Source organism: Watersipora subatra, chromosome 3 (genome assembly GCF_963576615.1).
Source record: "Watersipora subatra chromosome 3, tzWatSuba1.1, whole genome shotgun sequence".
Classification (NCBI taxonomy): domain Eukaryota; kingdom Metazoa; phylum Bryozoa; class Gymnolaemata; order Cheilostomatida; family Watersiporidae; genus Watersipora; species Watersipora subatra.
Window position 1 is genome coordinate 62,726,648 of NC_088710.1, and position 22,361 is coordinate 62,749,008.

Genomic DNA, 22,361 nt, shown 5'->3' on the forward strand with positions numbered 1-22,361 from the left:
GGTGCACCGACAAAGCTCACATCTGCCTTGAATACTAGATATAGAGCATACAATTTCCTACATAAATTGTTTGGCTAACTGATTTACCATAAAAACTCTTTTTGATGCTAGCCTCAGCGGTAAAATCTAAATTAACCTCTGTCGCTACGTTTACACGCGCATCATGCGAATTTGGAGTTGTGCGTGAGTGGCGTTACCGAGCGAATTAGTGTTTCTATGGGTATTCGCATAATGTGGATTGACTCCGGTACTTTGTTGAAAAAAGGTATGGAATTGTACGCTGTAAATTAATAATTAGCGACACAGTTGGCGATGCAAACACGTGAAACTCGATCGAGAAAAGACCACGGAAGTATTGAAAATGTTTAAAATTGAATAGCTGGTGCGGTATTTTAATGCGCATCATTCGGAAGCATGGTGGATTTGATAAAGTTTTTCGAATCGTAAAACTCGCTTAGCTTGCGGATTTATGTCGTTTCCATGACGCGGTTAACTCGCGGTTTGGCTCAAACTTGCGAATCATGCGCGTCATGGAAACATAGCGTGTTACTGCGAGCACATTTCTGGTTTCACCTTGAAGTCGTGTAAAACTGTTGGCTGCTCAATTCTCTTTGTTTCAAGGCACAAAGACTTGTAATGGAATTGTAAATGATTAATGAAATACAGTTAGATGTATGTAGTTGCTAGTACTGGTGTTAGCCTTGACATTTTAAAGCGTGGAAATGCTACTCAGGCCGCCATTTGGAGCAAATAATATTTATTGAATCATTTCACAATGACAGCATTATACATCAGTCGTTCAAAGTTGAAGCTTTTACACGCTGTGTGAAGACATGCTACATTGCGGTGATTACTGATGAGCTGATTATTTGCAGTTATTTATCAACGGGTACACACGCACACATACATCCACAAGTAATGTCGCTCTGTATATGTATCTAGACTTCCATGTCTTGGTTGAAAATTTCAAAAATTGCAAAACAACACTAGCCACGGATTAAACTTGGCCAAAACTTTTGGCTGCCCAATCATCAGGGATCCAAGTATATTTCAACAATCATTGCGTATGTGATGAACAACTTTGTGTAACGCATTGTGGCTTGTCAGAAGCAGTACATCTTTTGGAAGAATAATGACTATTGAAGCTTAAAAAGCTAGGGAAGATTGACCTAGCGCGATTGTGTTGCTTTACAAGTATGAAGTGATATCTTAGCATCGTCTGCTCTCTATTTGCCCGCGCATGAGTGTATTCGGCATTCTTGTCTATCATATATTAGCTATTGATTACGTCTCTCTTCACACCGCCTCTCACCAACTATTTTATCTTTCCCTTTCCTTTGAAGAACGGCATATCATTCGTATCTTTTAAATGGCTGCTTCCTTGATCAGCATGCAATTATATAAGGACATTCCTTCCGTGTCTTAAAACTTTACAAGTCATCAAGTCTTGTACGCCTACCTCTTTTGCCTCCGCTACTGCAGGTGGTGATACAAGAGCTGCGTGGTTTGAAGCTGACAGGCAACAAAAATGTCTATTGCACCATGGAAGTGGATGGATGTGATAAGCTACAGACAGGTGAGCTGAGGTTTCTCAAAGCTGATATATGAAGTCTTCTCAGTCAACTAAGCGATGAACTATATCGAGAAAACTCCTTTCTTTGCTTCTAGAATGTTCTTCTTGTATTTACTAAACAACAAGAGTTTTTGCATTCATTCTTTACCTTAATGTGTGATCATTTGCCATGACCATTTGTCAAATACATGTCAACCAATGATGTAACCTGGGATGGGAACCTACCAGTTGTGTAGAGCTAGCTGGCTTCTGACTTGTTGACAAATACTCCTCAGCCATGTGCCTTGAGAATAATGCACCAAGATACTCTAATGTACAGTACTTATAGCTCTTTATCACCATTAGTAATCATTAAAGATAAAATTGCACAAAATTTTAGCAGGTTTTGTCAGAAAGTATCAGTATTTTTTTATCATTTGTGATTGTTTTTGATGTTTGAGATTATCTGACTGCCAGGATGTTCCAAGATTAAAATCAACAAAATTTATTGCGGTTTAAACGCTTAGAATGAGCAACAGAAAAATGGCAATCGGATCAAACATCAAAAACAATCGCAAATGATAGAAAAATATCGATACTTTCTGGCGAAATCTACTCAAATTTTGTTCAAGTTCATATTTAACAAGATGGTTTTTGTTACATGCCAAAAAAATGAAAAGACAGTAATCGGAAATTATGAGTGCGTTGAACAAAAGTGTTTTAAAAGTTGGTAATGTAAAAGTATTGCAGAGTAGATGATATGATAATACGACTCCTCATAATAATAATAATTGTTTCTAGGTTTAGCTCCAGTATCCAAGCCTAATTGGGGAACCCAGGGTGACTTTCCCACAACTCAACCTCTTCCCCATATTAAAATAAAGCTCTATATGGAGAATAGTGGTTTACTCACTATTGAGGACAAGGAGCTGGGCAAGGTAAACCAATTAACAAGCTTCACTGTTGGAATGTAGGTTATTAGAGTCTGAGGCATGGCACAAACTGCTCCAGGTTTTTCCTAAATGCTACACGGGCCGTGCGATTGGTAAGATCATAAAATTGAGCCATTTTTAGTACTGCGGGGCGTACGCTCTAGCCTGTTTTCTAATGGATCAAAGTGGTCACTCTTACGATCCTTACCAAAGACCGTTGGGCCTTTAGTCACAGTCTCATTGTGAACAAAAGAAATATTGTATAGATATCAGCCAGACTGTCTTTAAACGTAAAGAGCAAAGGCGTATCACTTTTTTCAGTCACAAACAGGTCAAACATTTTTCAGGTCAAACATGGCTAAAGACAGCCAGCGATTAGTTCTTCTCGTGTAGGGAACTGAAGGCAGGTGTTAGACTAGCTCGCGCTTTTACTGCACTCATCTACCCTCCTCTACGCTTAACTCTGACCTGCTTTTATTAGTGCTCCTAAGTAAGCCTTGTTTATTCATGGTAAGCACACGGACAGACAAACAGACAGCTGAGCTCATGGCCAGTGTATTGTGTGCAGTCATCTATTTTCATTACAGAGCCTAGCCTAAGGGGCATCCCTCTCCATATAGCATCTGATTAAGCTGCCAGGCTCTATTGAACTGTGCCATTCCTAGTTGTCGCTGTCGGCTGAAGACGATCAATAGAAACACACTTTGCATCAAAAATTGATTAATTGGGGAATTATCATTCTGAGTTTGCATTATCCTAGTTTTTGTAGAAGCCTGTCGTCCTTTTACAAATAATTTGTCGAAACCCTCTTTGTTTAGGAAGTTTTCATGTTGCTAAAGTTGTTTTATTAGAAAGATCAGCTGTAATCCCCGCATCGTCATGGTAAAATCCTAAACAGTCGAATTTCATTTATCTATCAGGTGACTTTGAAGCCAACTGCGACTAACTCAAAGAATCCCCAGTTTTACAAGCTGACAACTAAGAATAACACTGATGACCTTCACCTTAGAGTGGCTGTGCGTATGGACAAGCCACAGAACATGAAATACTGCGGGTGAGTTAATCAGGCCAAGTTTGTTCTGTAGGCACGCGGTACCCCTGATATTATGTGATACCTGTCACTCACCCTAGCAACTCCAATTTGTCATCTTTATCTTGAATCTATAAAATATTTGCTGACTGAGCGGTCTCTACGTGGGTATATATTGTTTTTAGTCACTATACACCCTTATTCCTTGAAGTTATTGCTCTTGCTCGTATAGAGCAATCATCAACTACTATTAAGTTATATATCTATTATTGTTACGAACATTTATCTTCCAATAACAAATTGCTTTATCAACAACATAGCGTGTCTCCTCAATTGTTGTCGTTATCATATTGCTGTCGTTATCCGATTACTGCCATTATCTATTTAAAAAGAATTTTGAATAGAGATTTTGAATTTTTATTCAGAAATGTTCAGCTTTTGTCTGGCCAGGAGCTTTGTTCGCTGTATAGCACCTCAATAGAGAAGAAAGCCCTGCGGTTTTGTATTGAGTAAATTTGCAGCTATGCTTAATTCTTGAACAAACAATGTATGTACTTGTTGCCACTTTGATGGAAGGTAGAATGTAACATTGTATTTACTTAACGCACCATTTCGAATGCATTAAGTCTGTTGGGACTTTGTCTCTAGGTATGATAAGTCTCCATCAAGATTATTCTATGCTATATAGAAATACATGTATATACTTGCTAACTTACCTGCGCATTGCTGTCATTTACACTTCTATTGATAGTACATATCATTTAGTTCAATTTATTCTTGTATTTTTATGTATACACATTTTATTATTGTTCAATACTATTTGGAACTCCCACATCTTGTAAAAAGGAAATGCAGAAGTTTTTTTCTTGTTTAAAATGGTCAGTAAGTTTTATCACAACAATCAAAAGTATATTATTTACAAAAAGTATATTAGTCTACATGTTGTGTACATACATGTATCTAGGTACAACATTAGTATTATTATTATTAGACTATTATTTACATTTTATTATTTATATTTATTATTTATATTACACGTAGGTAGAAATATAAAAAGACAATCAATGAAATAATAAATAACATGAATTAGGGTTAATTGCTTTTTAATTCTGAGATTAATGATTTGTTGATTTAATTATAAACAGTTGAAAATAAAATATGCTTACCTAAGTACTACAAGTTGTGTAGTTTCTGATAAGATAGGATTTTTGAACAAACAGACAAACGCTCCAACCATGTTGCGTAGAAGCTAGCCTAGTGTCTAGTACATAATCACGAATATTTATTGACATATCAAAAGTCGCTATAAGGAAGTTTATGTGAGTGAAATCATACTCACTTGCATGTGACCATTAACAAAGCAGTTTAGTTTGTTCCTTAATGTACACCATTTGGATGTATCATTATATAGGGAACTGGAAGAGTGCAACTGACCTCCAAAATCAGGGCATTTTGTAGACAGTTCTATGCGCTTAGTCATTTTATACAATTATTGTCACATTCCTTCACAGGTACCTACACTGTGTATGCCACCTTACAGGTATTTCTATACCTTTTTGCAGCCTTTTATATTATTTTCCGTAGGTACCTATATGCGTTGGGAAAGAGGGTTTGGAGCACCTGCAAGAGTCGTTACTTTGTGCTGGTGCAGGTCTCTCAATGCGCATTTGCTGTGTGTCGGTACAAAGAGAGGAAAGCAGAGCCAATAGAAATGTTGCACCTAAAGGGTTTTACCGTGGACTACTGTGAGCGTCATCCAGGTCGGTTGGTGAACCCTTACAGATGCTCAGTTATTAGTAGAGGCATCTCGTCAACTGCGGTGATCCCTATTATTTCATGCCATTCCTTTTATCGCCCTCAGTGCATCGCAGAGTTTTCAATAGCCATGGAGAGAACGGATCAACAAAGATTCAAACAAATGAATACAAATGATAAGGGGAAGCTATGAGCTTTCGAACCTCATAGGCTACAACCAGATTTGAAAAATGTGCTAGTTATTTCTCTAAGTCTACATGTGTGAAAGACATTCATAAAATTGCTGTCTGCAAAATCTTTTTGCCATATTTTTCTTTCAACACAAAAGACGACCATTGCTTTTAGGCAAAGCAACACGGTAACCCAATATTATATTTAAAAAGTACACCTTTTCATAAAACCAGCTTACAATTTGTAAACTACCACCAATCTAATGTTTTTACTATGGAGGGTTGATGCTACTTTATGGTTTGTCACTTTTCGTAGTCATTGCTGGCACCTGTCGCCTGGTACCCATTGCGGTGACAAAGCGGGGTTGCCATACCGGCTGTAAGACCCCAGCAGCAACCTCGCATATCGACATATATTGCTGTATGAGTATTGAACGATGTGTTCACATAAAGATGCGCTGTTTGTGATCACATGGACAAGCTGCTACAGAAAATCCAGATCATCTAGAAAATGGTTGTTTTTACTAGAAGTTGGTAGCTGATAAGTGCGGTTCCTTTATCGGATGTGGTATCTCGGCGGCAATTTCGTCCGACCTTCACCTGTTCAGTACAAAAGTTGGTCAGCGGTTAAACTTTCACAATCACCGCTGGCCTCTACCGATGGTACTAGGAGCTTAGGTTTCCACTCCATCGTGTCTAGCGACCCTGTCATGCTTGTGACCTTTCGGAGAGGAATAACTGTACTCTTGCTGTCCCGTTAATTAGACTCTAGGCTTTGATGAGTGTTAGAATGGGAACTAATGAGCTTTGATTCCATAAACCTTTCAAGTCCATTTACATTACAGCGATGTGAAAGGCTAATGTATTTCTCATTGGCACATGTCAAGCTTTCAAAACTTTGAGTAGACAAACCAAATTGGTTGTCTAGCATTGTCTCAAATTGGGGAGCGCATCACAAATTGTAGCTTCTAATAAAAATCACGTTTTCCACTTCCTCCAGACCTATTCTACTCTATCGCCATGCGTTTGTTCTTGCTTATTCTTTGTCAATAATCAGGGTCATTGTCAGTCACCTTATTGCCAGTTCATAAATGGATCAATAAATGCCAGACTGTTTGCTCTCTACTATCCAAAGAGTTTAACCACATCTATAAGTACTTCATCAGCTCAAGTGATATTTCTCTACAGCCAATAGATTATAAAGTTTATATATATAAATATTTTACATAGAAATTTGATCACCAAATCAATTGGCATTTGGTGTGTTTTGAGCAATCTTTGTTTGTCAATGTAAAGTAGTGCCATGACATACTGAACACTTCCTTAGTCTTCGGATGTTTCAAATAGATTTAACATTATAGTCAGGGTTGTAAAAAGGTGTATTATGTATCTAGCCAGCAATTGCTAGTCTCATGGGCATCGCTAGAGGTGAAGGTAATTTTTTCACAACGGATTTGTGACACCCACACAACCCTCAAGCACACTCGTGATTGCTGTTACATTTCAATTAGTACTTGTCATTCATAGATCAATGAATTACATATCTTTTTATCTTCTCATTCGTATGATTTTAGAAATGGACCCTAACATACCTTATGCTTTCAACGCTGTCAAAGAGGGTGACAGCGTGACATTTGCCACAGCAGATGAAAATGAGAGACACCATTGGGTGCAGGCTCTCTATCGCGCCACTGGACAGTCCCATAAACCAACGCCTCCCACGATCGCTGCCAATGGCACCAATACGCCCAACCTTCCCAACGTTTCCAAAGCTCAAGGCGGTCAGTACTGCTGTTTTACGTTCATAGTAATATCAATGCTTGTCACTCTCTGGCACTGGCCAATCAGCGTTTGACAAGCGTTCAGATGTGTAGCTAGAGAGAAGATGTCATGTTGTTGTACAGAGACAGTGTATTTCAGAGTTTGAGAGAGAGAGGAATCCAGGCCTAGATGAGTTCCTGTCAGCCGATCCTTGCAATTTCAACCACGCTCAACTCTTTCAGATTCTGCAGCGACTCACTCTTGAGTACCGCATGAATGAGGCTTACACTTGCCTCGTAAGTAGACTAGCCTCTTGAACTCAACTCCCACGCCTCCATAACCTCTTCTAGAACTCTTTCCTTATTCAACTTTTTATATACAACCCGCTGACCTTGGTTTGCTGCTTTCATAGACTGAAACGAGTTCAGGTTTTGACAACTTCCCTCTATATGTGTTTTTGGTCAGTCTATAATTCAAGTTTTGATTTGAACATCCTGTACTGAGTCTGGTAGAGTGAAAACTACACTTTAACGATTAAATTTACTATAGGACTTATACACAAAGAAATTGCGAGCAATCATCAGTACTGTTTCCCCTTAATCGTCTAGCTAAGCAATGCGATAGATTTCTCTGCTGTAGGGCTGGTTTAGCCCTGGACAGAACTACATCCTAGACGAGTACGTAGCGCGTTACGGAGTGAGAGGATGCCACCGATACCTCTGCTATACTTCAGATCTGCTTGACCAGGCAGAGAATGGCCTAATGATCGATCCCAACATTATGCATTTTGCCTTTGCCTTCAGCTCTGCGCATGTCTATGGAAACAAGTATGTCATTTACTATCTTCATTATGTGTCGTTTAACTCGTTCTCTAATATTTGTTACTAGAGCTGTCTTGTCTGTTGTACATGCATGTCAGTATATTAGTTATGAAAGTATTTGGCGAAGCTTTCGAAGGTCATGTCAAAGGTCATATGGTATGTGAAACTGTATATCGTCTTTCATACAATTGTGATTCTAGTTTTAAGACACACGGCGAAGACGAACTCTCGATAGCCATGAGGTAATGTTGATGTTATAGTTCTTGTTTATAGTATAGAAATTACTTTTAAATTTATGTTAATAAATTTTGAATGAGCACTTTTGTGATCATATGCTTTGAGATAAGCAGAGGATTATCGGTCTGAACATTCTTTGGTGAAAATTTAGAGTTAGGACTTGATCAGAAGTGCACATAATACAGTTATCCTCTCCCAACACATTTCTGCACCACCTACTGTAACATGACCCCATTAACCTACACGATTTACGATACGATACATGTAGCTTTCGCACCCTTTCATTGTTCATTGTGGCATTCGCCAACTCGATTTCAGCCTTTACCCTGGTTATCAGTCACTGTTGCCCTATAAGTAGTAAAGTTATTTGCTCCAAATTGATGTGTTCTCTAAATTTTCAGGGTTCTATACCAAGTATATGTTTTAGAACGATGTTCTATCATTTTGTACTGTGGCTACCTCTAATTTTTGAAGTGCCGCAACATTCTGTTCAATTTTCTAAGGAGATGTTCACATTTCTAGGCCAATCATTGTCAGTTTTAATGTTATTATTTTCAACTATCATGAGGTTTGTGTTTTGGTCCTGCACAGCTAGATGATATGAGTAGCTTCATGACTTTGTATTTCAGACCAGATGGACTTGGCACCATAACTACGGAGGAACGTGCCACTTTTGAGGTCATAAGAGGTCGACTACAGGCGCTGCTGGAACACCAGATCACACATTTTAGGTATATACGTCCATAGCTAGCCTTGGTGCTCTCTCGCCCTCCCTCCATCTTCTCTCTCTCTCCTCTTGTTTTGTTTCCATTACTTTACAATACCTTTGCTCAACGTTGTAACTTCTAACAATAGGACACAATGTTTTGCAGGTACAGCTTTCCGTTTGGTAGACCTGATGGTGCTTTGAAAGCCACCCTGTCTCTACTTGAAAAGGTTTGTAAGCTGATATCTGTCGGTTCAGACAAAGTTACTTTGCTAATTCATTTCTGGTGTAAAGTTGGTGAGATATTTAGTTTTTACTTATGTTTTTTCTTAGTTTCTACTATGCAGCTGAAGGCTGGTCTCGCTGTATCTCAGCGTTCACGCCACAATTGCTTCGGTGATCATGATAATGGTGTTCACTCTATTCCAAACCCATCCGCATTTGCAGCAGCACATACTCCGGGATGTAGTGTCCTCATTTTTCTTTTTAATTTTTTGCGAAGAAACCTCTTTGTTTTTGAATGCTTGAATCGAACACTAGTCTTTCAGTGGCTATCATAAATGGAAATAAATAAATCACGCTATCAGCGACCTCAAATTACTATCACTGAAATGGTTCATATTGTACAGGCGGTTCTCGTCGCTCGGCGAAATATCAGGAAAGTTTGACAGCTGCAAACTCTCCCGACGTATCCGTTTTTCTTGGTCGATGCCTTCGGTTTGTGGTTCACATAATCGACGATAAAAACCAAAAGGAAAACGCCATCATACAGCGATATAGTGTGAACCAGCTGTAAGTTAGACTGGATTGGCCTTGTGAGCAACAGGTAGACGTTTGCTGGAATGCTGTAAACAATGAGCCAGCTTGATGATGTACAGTGTCAACAAATAGAATGGCTGATGAAAATTGATCCGGTAGGGTGAAGATTTCGACATCTATGTTGATCACTACTAACTAAAAAGTCACTCATTCTATTCTATTGATGTTGGTTGTTTTGGCAAATACATGCACTGTTATATTTTCACTCAAAGGGGAAAAATTATGGAAGATGATCATTAGCCATGGAAAGCTATCTAAACAAACGTAGGTTGATCCAAAAATGGCTAAAATATGAAGCAATTCCATTAGCTCTTCGTATAAATCAGCATAGGTTTATACTCTGATGAAGACCATGACTTACTTGGCTTGACTTACCCGACATGACTTGTTGACACACTTCCACAGCGTGTGTGTAACCTCAGCTTAACTCATTGTTCAATCACATTCCTTTTAGTGTCAATGCAGTGCGTCTGCATACTCCATGCTTTATCGGTTGCATCATATACCCTTTTCTTTAGGAGCTAAATTGATCAACGCATAGCGTTTTCTCAAATATTTGTAGGCTTCTATTTGAAAAGGTAGTCGCCCGAGCAGCGACTGGTGCTTACATCTATAATCCCTTTAGTTTGTCGAAATGAAAGTGTAATACAGTCATGGCGTCTACACGCTTATCTATTTTATGTAGTCTTGTTCAACCGGGTAAATCACATTCCAGTACAGTGTCAAAATAAACAAAGATTAATCAGTATGTTAACTGCTCATCAAGGAATTACCTAACCGTGAATTAGTTTGGTTGCATAATAGCTAGTTGAAGATGAACTAACGCAAAAATTTAGTAGATTTTATCAGAAAGTATCGGTATTTTCCTATGATTTGCGATTGTTTTTGATGTTTGAAGTGAGTTGACTGCCAGGATGTTTCAAGATTAAAACGGACACATTCCGGCGGCTGTTAAATCACTCAGATTAAGCGAAATTGCGATTAGAATTGAGACGGACAAAATAGAGATGCTTAACGCTGCAACTTGAACGTAATAGCCAATATCAAGTATAGCAATGATAACAACTAGTGACCTCAATTCAGTATGTATTTCGGCAACGGTCCTTATAAAGGAAGTCAGTTTCTCACTTTCACAGAAACCCTACGTGGTGCGTACATACCGAAGAGCGCATATACAAAGGGTATGCACGCTGCTAGTATCATGGAAGGATGTATTAAGGACTCCTGGCTTCAACTTAGGAATTGTTTGTGCAGATATTGCAAAAAGTTTGCCAGCTAAACAAAGTTTTATTTGTGAATGTCGACTTATTTTCTTTGATGAGGAAAATACCGCTATGCGTATTAGCTATCAATTGAACTGTGTTAGCTATCAATTGAACAGCGGCAACTCTAGTTAGTAAATGTACTCTGATGTCCTTCTGCCAATAATTCTCTTCAGAATAATTAGTCACTCGCTACGCTGTGTGTTAATGGAATAGGGCGTTGAGCAAAAGGTTTAGAGGTGACGGCTTGCAGCTTTATTGCTGAGCTAATCAATATATAGCAATCCCTGATAATAATTACTAACGGTTTGTTTTGCTAAAATATTCATAATTTGACGTAGTCTCTGTACCGTAGTTTTACTCCGCACTCGAACTCATCATTTCACTATATTACACCTTTAACTACATCGTATTTCACAGGATTCATATTTTTCTGGGAAACAAGAGCATTTGAAAATGTCCACAGGGAATTAAGATTTTAATGCAGCAGCGTCATGTTGTACTAAAGCTGTTGTTTATCAAATTTCTAGAGTGACGCGCCGGGAATTAACAGATAAAACCGTTTGCAGTAATTTGTATAATGCATAAGTACTTGCTCGCGACGCGATTCATGCAGATTTAAAAGCAAATTTTTTCTTCCGCTCGATTGTTTTGGAAGATCTTAGCTTTGCCACCGGAGTCTTCTCATAATGGTCTCTAAAATTGCTGATGAAATCTAAATGGGTCAAATTTTATTCACATGATTCTAAAAACTAAATCTATATTATATTGCTGTTCTATAGTATTATACTGTTTATACTATCATTTCCTTGTTCTAAAAATATTAAACGAAAATATTTTATTTTTAATCCTGTGTTAGGTGCTGCCACTGATACTCCTATTACCGATACCTCTGATAGTTAAATCTTGTACACTTACAAATGGTTTCATTCACTTTTACACATTTTACTTTGACGTTTTGATTTGCTTTCGAATTTTTCTTGGATTTACTCTCCACACTTAATTATGAAAATTGTGATTGAAGTCCTAGTCTAAGGATCCTGGTGTTTCCTTTGCTATTACTATGTACAATGGCTGAAGTTTAAACCAGATAAATGCGAGTTTTCTGTTCAACTAGGCTAGTTAAAACAATATAAATTGAAATATTTAACATATATTCTATGAAAACAGCACCTGTGATTGACAATATTTTGAAATGCCGAACCTAAACTTTAAGTTATTCTATTGATTGCCCAGCGCTATAGATACTTAACAAAGAATAGTTCTATCGGCTTTTGTACTATTGCTGCCAAGGTCAAAAGTATGTGACGAATCGGCTGACTGAATTGAGATATAATAAGATACCAAAGCCTTTTAGTGTAGTACTGATATTCCGTGTACTAGTGAAACTGACAGTTGTTGATGAGTGTCACTTTTACTTCTCTCAGCGTTTAGTTTTAGTTCAAGCTTCAACCACTTGCAGAAGATGTTCTACCTTGTCGACTGACTGTACTCTGGCTCAGCGAAAGTTTAGCATCTCCGTTTGGTCACAAGCTTTTCTATAATAATAAGTTTAGGGAATGAGCTGCCAAGCAGTAACTGTGATTCTTGATTGATGTTGCAGACAAGGAAATAACTCGCAGAAATATGGATAAGTGCTGATATAACATTGGCTAAAAGCTAAATGTTTTTTTGATAAATTTTGTTTATATTTCGGTCTAGAAGCAAATCATGTTCATTTTTTGCGTTTCTTCAGACCTTGCGGCCTACTTCTATTGTGTGCCGTACCGAGTCGCTGTGTTAACAATTTAGTGTACAATTTTTTCAACAGGAACCTCGACTACTATTTTTGTTAGCAACACAGAGTCAGACATATATTAAGCTGTTCTGTCTGTCACAGGTGCTAATGAAGGAGAGAAGCACACAACATTCTGTTGATGAAGTACGCACTGTCATCAAAAAATGCCTCGAAGAGGCTGCTCTTGTGAACTACACAAGGATATCCGAGTTCGCCAAAATTGAAGGTAATGTACTGTAAACATTGACGCATTTATTCTGTCTGTTGGTGTGATGCGCAAGTGAAGTCTGAATGTGGTTGTTATATTAGCTTCAAGGACTTACGTTGCAGCTTTCTATCTCTATGGCTGCGCGTGCATCCGCCATCTTAAAGTTTATTCATGTCGCTCATACCTATAATTGCTGTCTTTCACTTGAGTCTATTATACGTAGTTGGTGATTGGTTGGCAGCGATGTAATTTCTTGTTACATTTTCATAATTTTTAACTACATTTTTCATGTATTTATGTTCTCCTTTTGTGTACACTCTATTTCCCAGCTTATGCCGATGCCTGTGATGATTCAGTGTTTAATCTTAGCCGAATGCCCGAAATGCATTACGCTGAGTTCGTCACCGGAACTAGTAAGAGCTGTTCTGTCTTGTCCGTGCCTTCTTTCGCAGTAACCTTAGGTAATCTCAGTTCCGCCTATAGTTTCATTTGGATGTGGGAACTCATTAATATCCTGCATGTCATATTCTCCAGCAGTGCGTAGATCGGCTTACTGGGTTTCGGTTCACCAAGGCTTTTTCGTGCAAGCTATTCTAGCATAACCTAAGCTTGTGTAATGTCGAGACTCAAGTTTGCTTTTGACATAGCCTAATATCTTTCTTTCGCTCACCACTCGTCTGATGTAACAAGCATTCGGTGACAGACAGCTTCTAAAAGTTTCCGGCAACTCTGCTGATGCCTGCCCAAATGCATTCACATTTCTTAGGTTGACCACCTTATATTCCTATCCTTCTAACTCCCGGAAGCTCTCTCTTGTCTAATACTCTCACTAATATTTCTCTTTTTCTGCCCGGTTCACTTTTCCCTATTCATCAAAATAATTGTTTTAAATACCAATCGTATTTTGCTTAATCGTAAGTTTTAATTGTTTGTCCAGTCATCGGTGTTGTGCATGAACCATGGTGACTGCAATAGTAAAATTACCTGACTCAGAAAATAGACCTTTATGGATTGGGTTCCAAGTTATTGGTAAAGGCCCCAGCAGGTAGCTTCATCATTCGGTTGATGGTAGTCAGTCAATAGGCTGTTCAGTTGACATCTACTGTTGATAACGCATGCGCTTATCAACTTCTTAATTTATTCCTACAAAACTTGCCGACTTAATTAACATGAACATGTGCACATAGGTGTAGATACATAAACTGTTTTTAATAGTAATTCCAAAGTTTGCGGAAATGATTCATTATTTGGATTTTTGTTATAGAGGGAATGGCCCAAGACAATTTGAGTGAACGACTAGAGGAAATGACACATCTTGCAGGACTATGCATTGAGGTCTTACAGCAGAATGAAGAGCATCATGCAGAGGTAGTTATTATTATTTATATGTATCTTCTATGCCGTCTCTACGCTAAGTCTTTTAGACTCCTAACCACATGTTTTTATGCTTTGTCTTGATTGCAGTTGTTGCTCTCTCTCTCTTTGGCTTTTAACTCATTGCTTGTCATTTGTTAGCCTTGCCGACAGGTAAGTCTTCCAATATCGCGGCTACCTTTTGCTTCGAGTGCTCTATTTGTTATTTAAATATGTATTCTCAACTTGAGCTGAATTGGCATGTTGTTCATTGAGTATATTTGATACTAGAATGTGCTGAGGAGTTGTCTGCACATGTTATCTAGTCTTTTGTTCACTCGTGAGACGCCGGAATTTTTAGATCCGCTTGTTTTCTGTTCGTACTAACAATTATCTGCTGTCTTGGTTTGTCATCACTTTGCTCATTACCTTTCTTTTTTGCACCAGCTAGTTGATTATTTCCAAAATTTTATTTGTGATTAGAAGTTGTGTCATCACAGACATTAGATAATTAGTCTTCAATGTTGATTTCTCCCGTGACTAGCGTGTGTAGAGTATCTTTAGAAGCACCATGGCAGAGGGTGATGACTTATCTAGACACCTTGAGAGCCAGCCGGCGCTGGCAGCAGCTGACTCTTCCATCTGTTTAGAGGTTATTAGTGGTCAGAGAAGTCAGCTATGATCAGAGTGAAACAGCAATGTTTCTAGATTGCTGTCAGATTCTTCTGCTAACTCATGAACCCTAGCAAAAGATTCCACAAGCCTTTCTATATCTTGCCAGACTATATTCATTATTTACATTTACCTATCATGTGACTTTCACTCTCAGTTTGCTGGTCTGTTTTTTGTTTTCTGCACATTTTCACGGTTCAAGTGTTTAGACTGGCAAATATTGTGAAATGCCTGCTAGCAACATCCTTTTGTTCTCGTATCAATTGAAGTTACACAAAGCTCTGCTCACTCAACACCATTTTGCAGGACTATAGAGTGAGTACTTTAGACTATAGAGTGAGTTCCTTAAGCTATTTTATAATATGCCTGTTCTTTATCAAGCTCTTTAAATGAATCAACTATACAGTAATCAACACAAACTCTCTAGGATTTAATTCTACAAATTGTCGATTTAAGTATTAAATCAATCGATTTCTTTTTGATGCGAGTAATAATGGTGAGTCGCTGTCACATCATCAACGGTCATTGACGCCTTTGCTTTTAGAGCAAAGTTCTGCTATGGCGAGTAGTAAGAAAATTAGCAACTGCGTTAGTTATTTCCAAGGATTTTAGTGTTTTCTTTTATTAAAAACTATAAGTTAAATCATGAAGCTGAATATGAATAAAATAGTTGTATATATACATAACACAGTACTACTGATATATAGAGTTGTTGTATATATACATATCACAGTACTACTGATATATAGAGTTGTTGTATATATACATAACACAGTACTACTGATATATTGAGTTGTTGTATATATACATAACACAGTACTACTGATATGTTGAGTTGTTGTATATATACATATCACAGTACTACTGATATATTGAGTTGTTGTATATATACATAACACAGTACTACTGATATATAGAGTTGTTGTATATATACATAACACAGTACTACTGATATATTGAGTTGTTGTGTATATACATATCACAGTACTACTGATATATTGAGTTGTTGTATATATACATAACACAGTACTACTGATATATTGAGTTGTTGTGTATATATGCATAACACAGTACTACTGATATATTGAGTTGTTGTATATATACATAACACAGTACTACTGATATATTGAGTTGTTGCACAATACATAACACAGTACTACTGATATATTGAGTTGTTGTATATATACGTAACACAGTACTACTGATATATTGAGTTGTTGTATATATACATAACACAGTACTACTGATATATTGAGTTGTTGTGTATATATGCATAACACAGTACTACTGATATATTGAATTGTTGTATATATACATAACACAGTACTACTGATATATTGAGTTGTTGTATATATACATAACACAGTACTACTGATATATTGAGTTGTTGCACAATACATAACACAGTACTACTGATATATTGAGTTGTTGTATATATACGTAACACAGTACTACTGATATATTGAGTTGTTGTACAATATATAACACAGTATTACTGGTATATAAAGTATACATGTAGTAGATATATACATATTTGAAGTTATACAAATACAGTATACACCTTTGCATGGTTAATGCGACCGGTGCATAGAGTATTATCTGTTTTCAACTGACTTGTATGCATTACTAGGTAAATGCCCGGGTAATAAAAATCATTGCGCAGAAATTTTATTTTTATTAAACATATTCAACATTTACCATTCTAACTTTTAGACTTCATCACGAGAAAAGTGTTTTGTGCTGATCAAACTAATTAAGAGCAACAATAAACAATGAGTACATGGAAGTGTGTGTATAAAAAGAGGTTACAGTTGCGGCAGAAGCTCGTTCTATTCAAAGTTGTGATGGACAGTTATACCAAACCATAGACCTATTAACTATACTTTATATAGTTAATAGGTTAGTTAATATTGTTTATATATATATACATATATATGGTATATTATATATATAGTATATTACATATATAGTATATATATACACTATATATATATATATATATATATATATATATGGTATATTATATATATGGTATATTATATATATAGTATATTACATATATAGTATATTACATATATAGTATATATATATACACTATATATATATATATAGTTAATGTTGTATAGTTAATAGGTCTATGTACCAAACGGAGAAAGAATGTAGAGGCTGTTCCTACTCCAGAGAATACAATTGTCTACATAAAAAGCATTTAGCTTTTACAGATTTACCTAAACCGGAAATATGAGTGTATCAGCACATTTGAAATTGAAACAGCACATTTGAAAACTACAAATTAAAAAATAGATAATAGTAAAAAATTAACTTCTAACAATTTTTTGAACAAATAACAAACGCTAAAGGTAATATTAATTAATAATAAAAAGTGCACATTTAGCATGTACAATTACGAAAAGGATATACAATGTGTGATAAGAGTGATGGGAACGATGAAAATGGTTTAGTCTTGTGGTTACACGCGCTTGTTAGTAGACTTGTGATTTAAATGTCGTGACTTCAGTTCTAGTACGAAGGTGATGTTTCATTGCTAAAACTTTACCACTATGGCTGGACAGGCAAATGACAGACAAACACTGTGATTTATATATAGATGTAAGATATACATGCAGCATGTGTGCACCTGTGCAATTCTTTTCTCGGTATCGCAGAAATGTGGGATTTTAACACATGGCACAATTAACCATTTATTTATGAATAATCTAATTTCTACCTTGACAAAAAAAACGAATCAATTTTTATTTAAAAACGTTGGCCTGATTTTCTACCTTACTATGCATCATATGCTGACATCAGTTAAGAAACCCTTGCATTTATAATTTAAAAAAAACTAGGAATCATATAGAGATTAAGAGCCATTACTGGACCCGCATGACCTATAAAATTAGTGTACACTTACTGTGCATCTCTCCTATATATTCTCACATATTGTTCTTTTTTAGGCATTTACCTGGTTTGATGATGTTTTAATTGAGCACAATGAGATGTTTTGGTCTCTATTTGCTGTTGACATGGATGCATGCTTGGAGGCGCAACCTCCCGACTCCTGGGACAGCTTTTCTTTATTCAGCCTTCTCAATGGCTACCTGTTGACCGAAAGTACGTGATGATGATTAGCACTTATCTAAAATGTCAACATGGTAATGTAGATATTGGTCTGTTTTTTCAACAGCGCTGGCTGACTTTAGTTTCCCTGTAAAAACTCTTTTGGATAGAAGCTACTTCTTGCCAAAACTGACCCATAAATATACCTGATAACCGGAGTGTCGGTCTGTTTTGAATCCTATTAGCTTTTTTTGCTAGTTGAGAAGCATCTTCAATAAATTTAGGTTGTTTGCTGAATGGTCAGATATTGTAACATATTTTCTCATTTATTTTCTTAATCAACTCACTCTCTCTTTTCTACCTTGACTAAATTTGTTTTACTCGTGCAGAGAACTTGAAGAATGGCAAGTTTCACCATCACTTGAGAGAGACATTTGCTCCTCAAGTTGTGAGATACGTCGATCTTATGGAATCTTCCGTGGCGCAATCGATAGATAAAGGTAAGAAAGGATGTTATATTCATAGCATCGGTCTCAGTTTAGTTGTTTGACAGCGTTACCTGGAAATGCAACACCATATGTTTATAAATATGATAACGATTAAAAGCACCATAAAACATGTGTTACAAACAGGCAACAATAATTTAGAAGGAAATCTGGATGCATACTAGTAGCTAAGAATTGTATCACAATTCTTATTATTATTATAGAACTCTGGCTGATGATTACTAGTTAGATCAATCTAACTTATTATTTCAAAACAAAATAAACAATTGGTGACTTGAGGAGAAATCTATCATGGTCTGGTTCATACGTCTATTACTGCACTCCTCTCTCGCAACCCTATGTAGAACCCTTTTTATTACTGCAAATCACCATTCTGCCACATGATTTCACGCCAAGATACCATGAATATACGTACCATAGAAATTGTTCAGATGGTATGTGACATGACACTAAAATTAATTTCTTTGTTCATTCTTGTTCAGGGATTTATTCATTCATCTCACTTTTTTCTGTCTACTTATTCACGGATTGTCTATGCTGATATCTTCTCATGAGACATTCTCAGCTATAAGTGCAATTGCATGGTAGGCACATACAGTTTGTCTTTATTATTTACAGAATATATTAATGCTGTAGGTTTTAGCAAAGAGAAGTGGGAGCCGCATGGTGGCGGTTGCGCCACTTCAGAAGACATGTTATGGAAACTGAGTGCCTTGCAGACTTTTATTAAAGAGCTGCAGTGGCCAGAGGAAGTTTTTGCTGAGCATTTGGAGCATAGGCTAAAGCTGATGGCTAGTGACATGATAGAAGCAGCAGGCAACAGGTTGGTTTAGTCTGCTTTTATAGACATGACAAGAGTTCATGGTTAAGCATTTGAAGGACAGGGTAGAATTTTGATTGAGTGGTTTTTCAACTCAATACTGACACAATTGGTTGACTCTAGCGAACATTCCATCACCAAATTGTTTATCTAGGTATCCAAATGGCTCAATCCAAAATTTGAAATTTTCATCACCGTAGCACTCTTTCATTGTTTTATAATTTAAAAAAAATATTTTTAGTGGTTTATGGTTTTCATATTATTAGCTATAATTAAGTCATCTCTCTTGCAGGACAACGCAAGCTTTTGATATCATGCTGGCGAGAGCAAGCAAATATCTAGACTTTGTCATACCTTCCGAGTTGTGTGTGATGATCAACACCCTCGCCGACTGTAAAAGCCAGGTAAGGAGCTACTGACATACTTCTATAGAGCTTCCGTAGCATGGTGTACCAAAGACTATCAGTATATATACAATTATTGTGAGATATACTTTCTCTTTGCTTAGGCATTAAATCTTTGCATAATGTCAACGGGAGATGCAATGCACCAGTACCACACTCGCATCGAGGAGTTCCTGGAGAAGGCGCTAAAACACACTATGACCTCGCTGATAGCACGGCTCATTCTCGTCATGGAAAACACTTTCGTCAAGCTAAAGAGATTTGATGAAGGGTCTTTGCTCAAATCTCTTCTGTCACTCACGGTATGCTTCTTTATGTATATTATTGCATAGTAAATCAGGGCTCTACAAAATTGGTAGAGGGAAAATTCTTACAAATGTCCAAGTGAATAGTTTATAAAGGTCATCTTGGTTGGCACTTGACAAGCACACTCAAGTGTGCGTTTGTTATCTTGCTAAATGCGTAATACAGCCACACCTCGACATACAAGCTCAATGTGTTCTAGGACTGAGCTCGTATGTCAATTTACATGTGTCTTAAAGCGCTATTTCCTATATAAAATAACTAAATACAAATGAATCCGTCACCATAGTGTGAAAAACTACAAAAAAAGGATATTACGGTGGGAAAATGTGCTTTTAATTGTTGTAATTCAGTACCTTCACTAACAAAGTAACAAATTCCTATGTAGTTGTTAAAACCAGCTATAAAATGTTACATTACAACAAGTTTACTGTAAGTGTTTACCTTCAAGAGAGATGTAGTGGCTAACTGTGGTCTGAGAGAGACTTCACAGCAACTCGCTTGGTACACTAGACTTGTGACACCACGTAACATAACATTAACTATGAATTTACTTTAAATCAATTTCGCTTACTAAATGCAGACTTAAAGTTAAACCATAACTGTCATGTACAACTTTTATCGTAATTACTGGGTAAATCAGACACGCTGATTCTGATTTTGTACTCAAAATAAAGATTAGTCTACTAGCTTTCAGAGTAATGAAGGCTTTTTTACAGCATTTTAATATCGGTCTCGAAAACAACACGATCGGCACAACAAGCCCCGCCCATAAATACGTGACGTAACCTAGCTTTTTAGGAACAGAAGTTACGTAGGGATGTTGAGACCAATTTAGAATAATAGAAATGGGTGTTTTAAAATCCATTAATATCTAAATTCAGCCTTAAAAATAATCTCAGTCTTTTTTGAAAGATAGATAAGCTATTTAACATTGCATATTTAAAAAGCGCGATAACAACGCTAGCTTGTAATAAAACCCTGCTTTTTGAGCTCATTTTTCTCGGCGTTCAGCCTATTTAAACATCATGTAACAAGCTACGAGCAATTTTAAATAGTTTATATACCTTTCATAAGCGACTGAGATTATTTTACAGGCTAGATTTAGATAATAATGGGTTTTAAGACACCCATCCCATCTCCATTATTCTAAATTGGACTAAAGATTCCTAACTTTCGTTCCTGAAAAAGCTAGGTTTCGTCACATATTTATGGGCGGAGCTTGTAATGCCGATTGTGTTGTTTTCGAAACGGATATTGAAACGCTTCAAAAAAGCCTAATTGACTTTGCAGGTTAGTGGACCAATCTTTATTTTGACTACAAAATCGGAATCAGCGTGGCTGATTTACCTAGAAAATACGATAAAAGTTGTACGTGACAATTATGGTTTAAGTCTTGTGTTTATGTTCATTCTTGGAGTTGTCGGCCCTCTCACAGTTATGGTTTAAGATTCAATCTTTTTGCTAAACTTTAATTTTGTCATTTTTTTTATCTGTTCCTAGTTTGTTCCAGTTCTGTTTTTGCCTTGCATTCGCACTACCTTCTAGCCAACCTTTTAAAAACTTTTTTCAAACTGATTTGAGGAGAAAGACCGTGCGGCGCTGTTCTCGAAAGCGGCCTCTCGCATGCGTTGCTACATAGGGGCCATCGAAAACCAGCTTGTATCTCAAAGATTACTCGTATCTCAAGGAAGAAACTTGCTTGCAATTCTGCTTGTATCTCGATTTTCTCTAATGTTGGGACACTTGTATGATATGGTATGACCGTATAGTATGAAACTGCTAGCGGAGAAACAGAGTTGAGTTCATTATGTCAAGATTGCTACGATTTATTTAATTCTTTAGAAACCAACTGATGAACTTGGAAAGGAGTACGTACAATTTCTCAGTGCTAATCTAGACATGATTAGACAGAAAACTGGTGATGAAATATTTGTCAATACGATATTTGAGGTAAGTTTGCCAATTATACATGTAAATATTCGTATGAATAAACACGCCATGTTCAATAGCTAATTTTCTACCTTACTGTCGCAGTATTTAACAGCGGAATTGACTGAAAAACTCTCAAAGTTGACAGATTTTTTGGCTTCTATCTATTTTGGGTATAAAGTCCTCCTGCCCAAAGTTGTCAGACACTTTAGTTTGTCCTCCTATCTATCAATCTATGTCAGACACTTTAGCCTATCCTACTTACCAATATATGTCAGACA

At 36.9% G+C, this 22,361-nt stretch overlaps 1 protein-coding gene across 2 annotated transcripts in view; it reads left to right on the forward strand.

Moving 5' to 3' along the window:
* LOC137391650 (calcium-dependent secretion activator 1-like) overlaps window positions 1-22,361 on the forward strand; it is a 36,483-nt gene that overhangs the window by 10,468 nt on the left and 3,654 nt on the right. The window contains exons 5-23 of one of the 2 annotated variants that reach the window (XM_068078168.1): window positions 1,483-1,576; window positions 2,354-2,490; window positions 3,405-3,538; window positions 5,099-5,274; window positions 7,014-7,220; window positions 7,360-7,496; window positions 7,840-8,027; window positions 8,888-8,989; window positions 9,131-9,194; window positions 12,925-13,048; window positions 13,360-13,491; window positions 14,295-14,398; window positions 14,546-14,557; window positions 18,013-18,169; window positions 18,505-18,615; window positions 19,258-19,444; window positions 19,734-19,845; window positions 19,950-20,147; window positions 21,994-22,101. In XM_068078168.1, the coding sequence (XP_067934269.1) occupies window positions 1,483-1,576; window positions 2,354-2,490; window positions 3,405-3,538; window positions 5,099-5,274; window positions 7,014-7,220; window positions 7,360-7,496; window positions 7,840-8,027; window positions 8,888-8,989; window positions 9,131-9,194; window positions 12,925-13,048; window positions 13,360-13,491; window positions 14,295-14,398; window positions 14,546-14,557; window positions 18,013-18,169; window positions 18,505-18,615; window positions 19,258-19,444; window positions 19,734-19,845; window positions 19,950-20,147; window positions 21,994-22,101 (2,484 nt within the window). The remainder of the gene's footprint in view (window positions 1-1,482; window positions 1,577-2,353; window positions 2,491-3,404; window positions 3,539-5,098; window positions 5,275-7,013; window positions 7,221-7,359; window positions 7,497-7,839; window positions 8,028-8,887; window positions 8,990-9,130; window positions 9,195-12,924; window positions 13,049-13,359; window positions 13,492-14,294; window positions 14,399-14,545; window positions 14,558-18,012; window positions 18,170-18,504; window positions 18,616-19,257; window positions 19,445-19,733; window positions 19,846-19,949; window positions 20,148-21,993; window positions 22,102-22,361) is intronic. The other variant, XM_068078169.1, reaches the window with a different exon arrangement.